Source organism: Palaemon carinicauda, chromosome 28 (genome assembly GCF_036898095.1).
Source record: "Palaemon carinicauda isolate YSFRI2023 chromosome 28, ASM3689809v2, whole genome shotgun sequence".
NCBI classification, from domain to species: Eukaryota; Metazoa; Arthropoda; class Malacostraca; order Decapoda; family Palaemonidae; genus Palaemon; species Palaemon carinicauda.
The window spans coordinates 6,281,943-6,295,403 of NC_090752.1; the positions used below are offsets into that span (position 1 = coordinate 6,281,943).

A 13,461-nucleotide genomic window follows, 5' to 3' on the forward strand; every position below is an offset into this window, starting at 1 on the left:
TTCCGAGTCCACTCATAAATTGGGTATCCTTTAATATCCAAAAAAGCTAGGTGAAAAGCATATCTTGCTTACCTGACAAATTTGTCATGAATAATCATCATACTTAAAGTGGTTTGTTAACCCTTTGTGCCATGTAACTATTTTTTACATACAGTTTTTTACTTTGCTGCTATTGGACTTATTTTACATATAGTTATTACCAGTGTTTTTGCCTTTGATTATTTACTTACATGAAAATAAAATATGTAAAATTTTACATCAATGGGAAGGAAATTTTTTCATTGATTATGTCGTCTGGGTTTTATGTCTCTTTACTAATGTATCCATGGAAATATTCTGTTTAATAAACCAGATATTTTAGTGGTAAAATTTCATATTATAATTAGTTTTAAAGCAATAACATAGATTTTTTTTGTAATAAAAGAAATTTTTTGTGATTTGTCTTTATTTTTGTAAAATCAGAAGCATTAATTACTGTCCTTGAATAGCAATCAGTAGTGAATTTGGGGAAAGTTAAATAAATAAAGTGTGATAAACATTTACTTGTGTACATTCAGGGATTATTAAAACTTCATTTTTTTTTTCCAGGGTGATCATCTAAGCCATGGTGGTGCTGGACCACATTAGTGACACGACCACCACTGGCAGCAGTTGTAGTTTTTCTTGCCAATAGCTACAATGGGGTTATGGTGCCTGCCCTTTCTTTGGAAGGGATGGTGTACAGCTGAGCTGCTCGTCCTAATGCCTGTGCGAGAGGCAATGTGTGGCGCATCCATGTGGCAGGGGATCGTGACATAGGGCAATTATGTGTTTAGTGTATATTTTTAAGGATCCGAGTTCGGCAAGGGATAGAACAGTGTTGGACAGCTGTTGAGTCACCAGGGCCTCCCATAACCTTTCCTTACCCTGCCCAGTGCAGCTCAGTGTGTGGTCTCTTGCGTGCGATCTTCCACAACATATCTCGCAGCCAATCATATCACAAGGCAGCCTAAGCTTGGTCAAAATGTGACAGTGGTCATAGCTTCACTTTTCTTGAATTGTGCAAAATAGTTATGCCAGTCTTGGTGTGTATCTGAGATCCCAAAGAATCTTTGCAAGGTTGAGAGAGGACTCATATTTGTTGTTAAGAATATGGAAAGAGATTATATATTGAGTGACAAGATGCCTTGAAGTGTGGAGTGAAGCTGAACAGTGAAGTTTATGAAGGACAGAAATATGGCTAATATATTCACCAGCTATATACTCTGGGCAACAGTTTTTAAGACCGAGCAATGAACCTGACTTTATTAGGTTAGCATTGTATACATAATTACTATACATTGTGTACAGAATGACTCATTATTTTATTAAAAAAAACATTTTTAGGTAGGTGATCAGAAAAGAAATATGTACAGAATGCACAATGCTATTATGAACAGATGTTTTACATTGAGGATCATACTAATGAAGCTACCATCATAAAAGTTAGCTTCGGCTGTTGAGCAACTCCTCTTTAATTGCATAATTTTAGTGTAGTTATTAGTGCTTCCCATTTTCCTGTGTTCATCTGCTGACATATATTTGATTTTGTACTCATTATTTAAGAACTGGATCCCTGTGTCCATCTTTTTAAGTCATGAGTGGAAGGAGGCAAATTCAGTCCACAGTGCCTCAATTGGTCAGATTTCATGGGGAAGTCAGTAAAATTATTTGGCAATTAATGGTAACTTATTCTTCAGCTAGGAAAACAGCAGCTTAAAAGACTTTAGTGTAGCTTTATATGACAAACTTCTTGGTTTTGAAAATTAAATCTTTTATACTGCAGTTTAAAATTGCAGCTGAACTTTTAAAAATACCGTGTGGCACGAGTGTTATAAAAATATGTTGGTCGCAAAATGGTGCGGACTTTTTATATTGCCATGCTAAAACATTCCAATTGAAGTGTTTATGTAACTTTTGTTGGTAAATGCAAACTTGGTCTGTGACCCACTACCAATCCACTCAACTCTTGACTGCACTTGAAATATTTTTTACTGCGTATAGATATCAGGGTTATGGTAGTATTTCAGGGAAGAAAGGCTTATTAAATATCCAGTTCTATTGGATAACAGATTACCACTATTATAGAAATACAACCATGACTTGATACTTATACATAATAAATACCTTCTGCATCAGTTTACAATTGTTTGTTCAAGGCACAGCTATTTGGAGATATTTGAAGCCTCCAGTGTGATTATATTTGCTTTGGACTTGTCTAATGATTTTTATCTATTTGAAATTAATTATTTTAAAGATTTTTTTTATTTTAGTGTGTTTCTCAACTTTGTAGATATGATTTTATAATATTTTTAAAGACAAATGTTCTGTTACAGGAGCAGCCAACAAAATAATCACAAAATTTTCTTGTGCATTTTTTGAGAAACCTGATTAAAATTTTGTCAAATATTCCATCCATCCTGGTATGCCTGAGACTTGCAGGAATTTCCTGCTGTTCCTCGTGTTAATGCTCACTTGGTTAACTCTTACCAACTCACACCTACCCATATTAACTTCATTTCCTCCAAGTTGATGAAGAGGAAGAGGTTTGAGTCGGGCACCAATCTGGCATTTGCCTCAGAGCTTCCAGGCACTGTGGCACTTGACTCAGCCAGATGACGTGATGTGTACAAATACTGTAAGATGAGTGCAGTGGGCGCTGTGTCGGCCTATCCACGAGGGTACTCAACATGGACTTCATCTGTAGAATAATAAATGTGCCATTTTGCATTATTTGTATTTTCTTTGTGAAACCTATTGATAATATTTTCAGGCATGAATAGCGTGGGAGTATCCAAGACTTATTTGTAATATTTCAAATACAGTTTTTCCTTTAGGCTGTATGTCTCTACACTCTTGGGGATCCATAGTACCTACTGCAATATACTGTGTGTAAGTTCCACCTGCCTTGGAGGGGAATCAGTGTTTCATGAAACTATTTCTGCATATTTCTCTTCAACCATTAAGTACTAATATTTGCTCCTTTGCAAATACAAACAGACGTGTTCCGGACGCTCTTTTTACAGGCCTGAAGATTTTAAGAACATTGGGGGAGATTTTTCATCAATTCTCTTTTTATCATTGCAGTAAGTGTGAAGGAACTTGGTAAAATGTGGACATGACCAGAACTACTGGACTACCGGATCGACACAAACTTTTGTGAGTGGTTGAGGTTGACCCTCGCTTTATGTCGGATGTGCAGAGGAGTGATGTGTGGAAGGAGTGGTTACCCTTCCAGTAAGCGAGATTTCATAGGAGGAAAAAGAAGAAATCCAAGCATGATTATTCTCCCTCTTTCGTCTCCGAGATCAGGAAAAACAGCAAGATCCTGACTATCGAAACTTGCCCGTCAGGCTTTTCTTTGGTTAGCTCTTCGGAGGACTTTGCACAGAACTCTTGCAATCTTAGTATTGAAGGGCAAACGTCCGTCCAAGAGAGTAGACTCCTGTGCTATCCCTATAGAAAATGGGTAGTCTATGCTTGAGGATGATCCTCAATTTCCAGTTTTGGATAACCTGTCCGTTGAGATGCTCCGGCCGAAGCTACAATATTTGGAAAAGCAGCCTCTTGAACATTGACTCCTATAACAAAGACTTTGTCTCCTACTTATCTGCATACTTCTTTGGGAGTGAGAAAAGCAATATCTTGGGCTATAACCCAGTTGTCTGTCCTGCTTTTGCTAAACCAATAAAGGGTGCTCCTGTATCTCTGAACTTTAGGAATGGACTCTGGTTCCAAATGACCTTATTATAAATATCCCAGAGCCAGCGCCATCGACCCAGCGAGCGTGAACCTCAGATAAGTAAGGCTTCAACTGTGAGAATGAAGCCTACAGGTTCACGATACCGACCAGAGCGAGACACTCAGACAAGAGAAGGAGATCTTCAAGAGTGTCCGCTGTTTAATTTTCAGCATTAACCACTCGCCCTCTTCGTTAACGCTAAGGCTAGTGGGAAGACAGATGAAGGAGCTGAGAGCTCATGTGACATCCCACTCTAGGGATCAAAGTTCTTTAGGTGGCCAAGACTGCTCCAAATGAGCAAAGACAACTGTATCGACTGAGCGCTACCCTTTCACCACAGATACTGAGAGAAGTTATTCTCAGTCAAGGTAGTCAATGAAATTGGCAATTGATTGTAGTGAGGCTCGGACAAAAGAAGTATCACATGTACGATACTAATCGCAGATATCCTATCTACCCTAGTAAACATGGCTGCAGAAGACTTCTGCAAATATCAAAACATCTGTGCAGTGCCTCCTTGAAAGCCTTTTGCTTGGAGGAGATACTGGATAGTAGACAGGAATGTCACCATTCTGCAGATGGGGTTGACTCGGTACTTAAAAGAAGCCTTAGCAAATCCAGAAACCATCTGGTAAAAGAATGGAAAGGAATAATCCATGGTGTCCCAAGGCTGTTGGAAGGTCTCCTCCATTGCTGTCGATGAGACTGGGATTGGTAAGCAAAATACTGGAAGCTTCTTGTTCAGCTGAGTAGCAAAGGGCAAGGAACTTTTATGCCACTCAGTGTAAGAGTGACCACTCCACTCTTACCACCTGCCCCTGGCACCTGAGCGTGTCTGCTAGTACATTACTCTTCCTGAAATGAACCTCACTGACAGCTCTACTTCACTGTCAAATGCTGACTTGTAGAAGGACCACAAGACAGTTCCTCTTTTCTTGTTGATGTGCTGCCACTCATCAACACTATTGAGTGTCCTGTTTTTTTGGAAAGTTTATAGAGATAGGAATGTCACTCGCAATTCCAACAGGATGGTGTGCAGATATTTTTCTTCAGGTGTGCTCTGGTTCCAGAAGAAATCTGACACCACTGTAGCCATCTTTGGTAGAGGCTGATCATCTCCAACAACAAAAGATGTCTGAGAAGACACGATTGAAGAGCACGAAGTCGTGTATTGCTTCAACTGTTGTATCACTTTCCAGTCTGTTGAAGCATTTGTTACTGGAAAGACTCACTGCTGCCGTTTCTATTAACATTTCTAGCTACTCCATCCTTCTTCGGCATGAGATTTTACTTCTTCCAATGTATTAATATCCCTAGGTCCTGGCAAATGAAAAGGAGTCTGTCTTCATCATAGAACAACTGACAAGAAGTTCAAAAGGCAAATCCTTTTCAAGTGGGCCAAAGTTGCGGCGAGGGTTTACATTCTTGAACAATAGAGAAGCAATTAGAGCGCGCAAAACAGAGGGCCATATGCTGGTACACAGTTACTTGAGGACGAAGTGAAGGTAATTTCTGCTGGATTGCCGGATCTGTATCTAAAAATAGGACTCATAATCCACAAAGCATGAAGTCAATCTGTCCACCCTAATGGCTACATGGACTGTGCTCACAGATTACATCTTAAATGGAGTTTATAGAACAAACTTGTTCAGGGGAGAGAGATCCATGACTGGTCTCCATACCCCAGTAGACTTTTCCACAAGTAACAGCCAACTGTAAAATCCAGAGAGTCATCTTGGACGACTTCTACCTATTTCTTGTCCATTATTTTCATCACCACTGTTGCATATGCCAGAGCCTTCGGCAGTTTCACAGCACATGTCTGGAACATCATCGGACTGAGGGGAGGGAGAAAGGTGGAGAAAATAAGTTGGTGTCTGTCCCGGAGGACTTGTACTACCCAACATTCTGCTCCATGCCACTGTCATTACCCTATGGCTCAACAGGCATCACTCATCTTGCGGCAGCTAGAGGAGGGGACCGCTGACCTCTACATTCCCTTCCTTGAATGGCCTGGTTGGGATTGAAATGGGGGAGCCTTGTTTCTTCCTATCTTGGAGATGGATGGAACTGGAGTAGCAGACCTTGATCCGGGTTTCACTATCGGCTTCCTCAGTTCTGACTTAGCTGATTGACTGGTGCAATCTCTAGAAGCAGGTGACTTTGAATGGCCTTGGGCTGCTCAGTAGACAAGGCAGTCATGACTTCTTTTTCCACTACTCAGTGTCTCTGATAAACACGTTGACTCCAGGATCGGTATGTTCCTAAGAGTGTGGGTAGCAGCTTGTACCACCTGGCTGGAGAAACAAGAGGGCACTGCATCTCCTCTTGAGGACACTGTAAGCCAACTGGTGCACTAAGCCAGAGAGGATGAGAGCTGTATATTTCTTCTCTAATATAATTAGACAAATTATATTAAGCAACTGCACCAGACCAGTAGTCTAACCATGACATCTCTTGGATGCTTGCCATGGCAACACTCGGAGGCTGAACGATGTGCCCTCATATACTCGAGGCTCTCCACATTGGTTTCCAATATCAGCAATGCAACTGAAGGATTCATCAGAAGAGGCGACGGTGATGTTTCCTCCAGAACAGAGAACCTACATTGTTGAGAGAGTACAAGAAGGAAGATCTTGTTCGAGCAGCAGGAACAGAAAGAATTCCTCTGACCAGCACATTTCGAGCTAGAGTCAACCGCGGTGTAGCCTCACCAAGGTCAATGAGTCCCTGATGAGGGTAAGGCCCTTGAAGTAGGAAAAGACTCAATGCTGGAACCTAACCTTCATCTACTGCAGAGATCAGTGACTGGACAGGCTACTGTTGGTTCCTTCTTCCCCTTTGAATATTCACACACCAAACTGAGAACGGGAGATACAGTACTAGGCAGCATAAGGAAGGAATTGGTGATCGATCATCTTGATGTCGATAGTGAGCTACTCTTGGATCTCTTTGTTATTTGCTAAGCTACAACCCTAGTTGGAAAAGCAGGATGCCATAAGCCCAAGGGCTCCAACAGGGAAAATAGCTCAGTGAAGAAAGGAAATAAACTACAAGAGAAATAATGGAATAATAAAAAATATATAAAAAACAGTAACAAAATTAGATCTTCCATTTATAGACTATAAAAACTTTAAAAAAGCAAGAGGAAGAGAAATAAGATAGAAAAGTTTGCCTGAGTGTACCTTCAAGCAAGAGAACTCTACAACAAGACAGTGGTAGACCATAGTACAGAGTATGAAAGTAGGAGGGAAAACGAGGCAACGATTGTCCCCTTGATCGAAAGAGCTTCGAAGAGGTTACGATGGAGAGATGAAGGTTCTTGGTGTTCCGGAGAATATCGGGAGTGGAACCTGACTGTCCCCTTTTCCTAATTTGTCACGCCTATGCATTGGGATATCCTGCACAATACTTTAGCACAGGAATGTCACTGGAGAGTGATTGTTTTCCTCTCGAGGAGATACCATGTGAACCGATCAAGGAGCGAAGGTCGATCTTGATGGCCTGACGATGTGACTTCTGATGGGGGAGAGAAGAAAGAGATGACCAAGGATCAGAATCCTTAGTAAAACTCTAGTCCTGGTCTATGACTGTAGAAGCACAAGGGGTCCTGTCACTTGGGTTGAATGTCAGAGGTCTTCCAAGTAGGTGACTAACTGTAAGGTGGCCTAAAATTTAGTATTAGTCTGAACACTGTGTTATCATTGATGGCGTGTAGGATAACTGTAGCAGACAGTATAGAGACCTAGCCCATGCAGATTGAGAAGGCAAAGACCTAGTGCAAGGCAATTAAGAAAGTAGAGGCAGTTTGAGGACGCTCAGCATGCTGAGATTGTAAACACGACATACCTTCTCTTCACGCCTGTGAGAAGGCGGCTCATGTCGTTCGACTGAACGAGAAGAGCGTTTGGAGGTTTCCTCTTGACCTTTTAATGTTCAATGTGGTGTCACCAAAGTGTTTCAAGAGGATCTCAAGGCAGGAGAGGGACAAGGGCGGGCGCCCAAGTCCTGACTGAGCACTAGTAGCAGAAAGGCGAACTGCAGTACATTGTACTGAAAGCCTTTTCCGAGGGTTAGGGTTTGATGGACAAGGGCGGGCGCCCAAGTCCTGACCGAGCACTAGTAGCAGAAAGGTGAGCTGCAGTACATTGTACTGAAAGCCTTTTCCGAGGGTTAGGGTTTGATGCTGGACTACTCCCATAAAACCATGCAGAGTAACTAGGCGTCATCTCGAGATACTTGGCCTGATCCGTGGCCCTGTGCTTTGGTGATCTCTCCTTGATGGCGGCAGGCATCAAATCCAAACAGTCGGCAGGTGATGAAGAAGGCACAGGAACAGGGGAGATGACAGAAGGTAAGCATGCATGCTACATTTCTTTCATGTCAAAATTTGCCAACGTTGACAAATTTTGGGTGACCTCTCTGCAACAACAGGCAAGGGCTGTCAAAGGGACCCACATCATATCACTCATTTGAAGAAGGGGCAGCCAAAGAGGAAGGGGTAGTAACAAGAGACCTATGGGCACCTCAAGAAGCCTCTCTAAAGACAGGGCATCATTCATGCATAGGGAAGGCCACAGCTTACTCAAGTCCGAATCCTTGCAAGAGTCATCAACAAACAACACAACAACAGGTGTACTTTTAAGAAAGAGGTCAGGGTATTGCCTCCAATGGGGGAGAAGACAATACAGTCGACTCTTTTAAAGGCAATCATCGGGGCAATGCAGAATCTCCCTTCTTATAAATTCCTGCAGTCCCAGTCCCCGAGGAACTTGAAGGAGAGACTGCAGGCACTGTTCTCAAAGGAGAAAAGGATCTACAAGAGTTTCTTTGCCATCAGCTTGGGCATTGCCAAGTCAGATACCGATGAGTCCCTCTAACTAAGACTTCTTTGCAAATCCACCCACTGCAAGGGAGACCATGCCTTACACACATCCCAAAGGGATGGATGCCTGTGAATAGACATACCCCTCCCATAAAGGTCAGAGTTGATGGGGATCTACCTTTGGCTTGCACATATACTGGCCACAATAACTGCCGGCTTAACCTGGACAAAGCCACGTCTACCCTTGAGGTAGCCATTATAAAATAAAATCCCAAACACTGGAAAGAGAAAAAAAATAAAATCCCAAACACTGGAAAGAGAAAAAAAATAAAATCCCAAACACTGGAAAGAGAAAAAGATTAATTAGCCAGATTAAGGATGAAGTCAAAGTGAGGTTTGCTCTAGCTATTAGGTGGGTGGGGCCTACCCCACACCCAAGAGTACACCATTGTTTAGCATGTTATAATTAATGGCCGTTTCCAACTTCGCTGGTCATACATTACTCCTAAGAGAGGTCGATGGTTTGTATCATGTAGGAACAACTGTAATTTTACCTTACAGTAGTGCTAGTATTTCAGTATTACAATAACTGGATAAAAACAGTTGGCTTACCTTATTGTATATGTAGTCACGTCGATCAACATCATGCAATTCCAAAGTATGTATATACATCTTTTAGCAGACATATAAACTAATGTATGGGGTAGTTGAGGTGAGAAGTTGTAAAATTAGGAAAAAATGGGCTTTGATGATGAAGGAAAAACCAATTCTGTGGAGGTGTCATGTGATCTCCCAGGAAATTACTGTAAAATAAACTTGAATAGGGATTTCAATACAACATAAAATACCAAAGAAATAGTCTCCCTTACTCTAGGGAGTCATCTTCATACAGCAAATTCATATAAACATAAAATGGATATATACTTTTAAGGTGACCCGGTGTGACTGGTGTGCACAGTACACCCATATAGTACTTATTAAATATTTTTGGCTGCACCCAGTCACAGCGTTGTTCTAGGGAGAGCCATCGCAGCAACTACAGAGTTGAAATTTGTCTGGTAACCAATAACACATTACCATGAACCAAAACTAATACTGGAAGCAATACTACCTGGGCGCTTGTTTACGCCCTGCCATAACCTTCATTTGCAGAGTACGATTCATATCTCCTGTTTCCTACACAAGACTACGGAGGATGATGGGTCTTGGAGAAGATACAGCACCTCCCAAAAAATGGGGTTTTCCTTGATCAGAATCTATATTTGGGGTCGATCTGCTGTGTGGTCTCCAAGAAATAATAGTGTAAACGTGTACCATAAAGACCAATCATCTACAACCAAACAAACATCCAATTGAAGCAGAGTATCATGCACCCATGTTCAAACTGGTTGCATTTGATTCAGGTAGTCTTATGAACACCCTGTGCCCATACTAACCTGTAAAGGTGTCTTTAAATTGCATAAAACCAAAAAATATCAATGAGTAAGCGAGGATTTAACTAACATTACTGTACAAAATGTTTTACCAAAGCTTCAAGACAAGAAAGTTTAATGAACCTTTTATTACAAACTTTATGATTCACTTTATGCTCTGTAATTTATTTTTTGGCCTTTTTGTATAAAATTAGGAATTAATTTCAAGACCCACAATGCTAGCAAAAAAGCCTGCACCTCCTAAAGCTTTTGGCAGTGATTCAAAGTACAAGAGGATGATACTTATTATAGTGGAGATGATACTGCTCATTACACTTAAGGTTAGGAGAAGCTATGCGGGCGTAGGTCGCCATTATGGCTATATCAAGAATGATAAGAACATAAGGATGATAACGAATATGCCTTTTAGCAAGCCAGTGAAAAGGGTGGTTACTTTCCGCAATAAGGCTACTGTAACGACAGTCTACATTAGCCTTTTGGGTAAGAGGAGGAAACTGCACTGGATACCAACACCAGGGGCAAAGAGAGACAGATCTATGGCAAGTGTACTGAGCTTGCTGATGAGATCACCCGATGGAAACTCTTGCACAGATACTTCAGCCTCTGCTTACATTTGCAATTCAACAATCTTCACATGAAAAAAGGCGAGATCTCCATCCTGTAGCAACTGCCTCATTAAGGAGGCCAGGCTCAGCTATTGTATCCTGTGGGAGTGGGCCCTAGCTGCCACCACCTTTTGAAACAGAAGGTCCTAAACTATAGTCCATTTCTTTTAGCGATGTAGATTTGCACAGACTCGCAGCGGTGCCCTTTTAGTTGGGAAAAGTTTCCTGATCGCCGATTGGTTGGACGAGATAATTCTAACCAATCAGCGATCAGGAAACTTTTCCGAGCTAAAAGGGCACCGCCGCGAGTCGGTGCAAATATGCATCACTAAAAGAAATGGACTATAGTACTGTACATATACAGTTGAAGGAGAAGCAAAGATGCTTCTAAGACTGACGAATGGGTACTTACTGTACGCATCCTTCTGATCCACTGAAAGCATGAAGCCTCCTACTAAGATGAGATTATGTACAGACTGTACGGTTTCCATCCAAAATTGATTCAGAGGAGAGAGGTTAATGTTTGATCTGCAACCCCCCCTCCTTCATTTCTGCATCCAGAGACCCTTCTCGAATGACCTCAAGCTGATTCTCTTCCCAAGTCCCTTTCACATTGTGGCAGGGATGCCAAACCAAACCTCACACCCTGGAATCTTAATTACTGGCAAATATTCTCTGCAATATAAACCTACAGTATATATACTAAAACTAACAACATTCAAAACTGACATACAAAAATACAGTACAGCAATGAAAATATATAAATTCATAATGAAGATATTTACTCTAAGCCTTTTACCTCAATCATACAAATACCAGCAATATCTAAAACATGAAAAAATACCCTACCACAACCAAATATTTGACCAAAATATATACATACATATATATAGTCATTCCCCGCTTTTCCCGAGTGCTACGTTTCAGGACATCCTGCGAAAAAAAATGGAAACCTACTTTTCACTATTTTTGGGCATTTTAAGCCTTCATGAACCCTCCCCAGATTGTTACAAACCTTTCTCACACTCTTATAACACTTTCAGTTATATTCTACATAATTTTTACTATACATATAAGTGCACTGCTGTATATAATACACTTGAGGTTAGGTTAGCCTTGCCTAGTTCAAATGGAATAGGACGGGAGTATATTATGTGCTATACATGTTCACTACCGTATATGTATAAATGACACTACGTAAAGTATATTAAGGCTACAGGACATAAGGTATTTCTATAAAACATTGCCAAGTAATTTAAAGCTGCGGAAAATGGAAAATTTCTCTAAAACTACTTTATATTTAAAAAATTATTTTGCTACATACATTCCTACTCGTATTACTGAATAATTTCAACTAATATACACTTTAATGAAACATGAAAGATCATGATGATATTTACTGCACACAATCATTTACACTATCATAAGGATTACAATAATTAAAGTAAAAACTTAACCGAAGTATAGTCAGCCCTCCTTATTCGCAGCGTTAGATAACAGAGACTGGTACGAAAAGCAAATTCCTCCAATACTTGCTGCCCTACGGTGGGTTACCTCCTAACCTACCAACTAGCTGCCCATTGCCTAGGTGAGGTCGACTAACACACTAAGTAACCCACTGTACTGCCTAATGTTGTTTTTACTTTATAGTATAAGTATTGGGTTAATGAATGAGGACATTCCAGCAAGTGAAGAGTACATGTACACACGAGAATACGTGCATGGTAAGACTACGGTACACGTAACACGAGTTATCGCCACACTTATAACATCAAAACACTATCGTTCCTATCTAACAACATTTGCTGATAATGTAGTTTATTATTGAAATATATGTACAGTACTATCACTACGGCACAGATTAATTAGCTAAGGTAACACATGTAAATGATCGCTGTTTTCGGCAGGCCTAATCGTACCATTCAAACTCATTGTACACGTAGTCTATATCTAGATTTCTACTGTAAAGTACAGTATTTCGTACACAGTACTGTACAGTAGTTAATATAACAATAACACTAAAACACAATGAATACACTACCACAATAAAAATTCAAAGAAAAGGTATTGGTACAACACCACTAACCATTTACATACAAAAGTTCTACATAGTATGTATGAAGCATGAAGCAACTATTGAGCCATTGACTGCTTGGTGCGTGGGGTAACGTAATGTATGTACAGTGAACCCTCGTTTATCGCGGTAGATAGGTTCCAGACGCGGCCGCGATAGGTGAAAATCCGCGAAGTAGTAACACCATATTTACCTATTTATTCAACATGTATATTCAGACTTTTAAAACCTTCCCTTGTACGTAGTACTGTTAACAAACTACCCTTTAATGTACAGAACACTTAATGCATGTACTACAGTACCCTAAACTAAAACAGGCACAAATATTAAAGGCAATTTTATATCATGCGTTTCCTAAACACGCTAAAAAGCACGTTAAAAAAATGGCAACCAATGTTTTGTTTACATTTATCTCTGATCATAATGAAGAAACAAACTGGAGGTAGAGCTTTGCTTATTAGCCGGACATATTTCCCATACTATTCCCTTAGAACTACATCACATCTTCCTACTTTAGATATATATATATATATATATATATATATATATATATATATATATATATATATATATATATATATATATATATAATGTGTGTGTATATATATATATATATTTATATATATACAAATATACATACCTACATATATACATACATACATATATACATAAATACATGCATACATATATATGTACGTATATATGTTACTGTATATATATGGGTTATGGAAAAAATCCGCGAAGTGGTGAATCCGCGATGGTCG

General features: G+C 40.1%; 1 protein-coding gene across 7 annotated transcripts in view; it reads left to right on the forward strand.

The window, feature by feature from the left end:
• LOC137621440 (transcription factor 12-like) overlaps positions 1-2,751 on the forward strand; it is a 336,645-nt gene extending 333,894 nt beyond the window's left edge. For all 7 annotated transcript variants that reach the window (XM_068351741.1, XM_068351739.1, XM_068351740.1 and 4 more), the window contains one exon: positions 589-2,751. In XM_068351741.1, coding sequence (XP_068207842.1) covers positions 589-627 — 39 coding nt within the window. In that variant the 3' untranslated portion in view covers positions 628-2,751. The remainder of the gene's footprint in view (positions 1-588) is intronic.
• Positions 2,752-13,461: the final 10,710 nt, after the last annotated feature.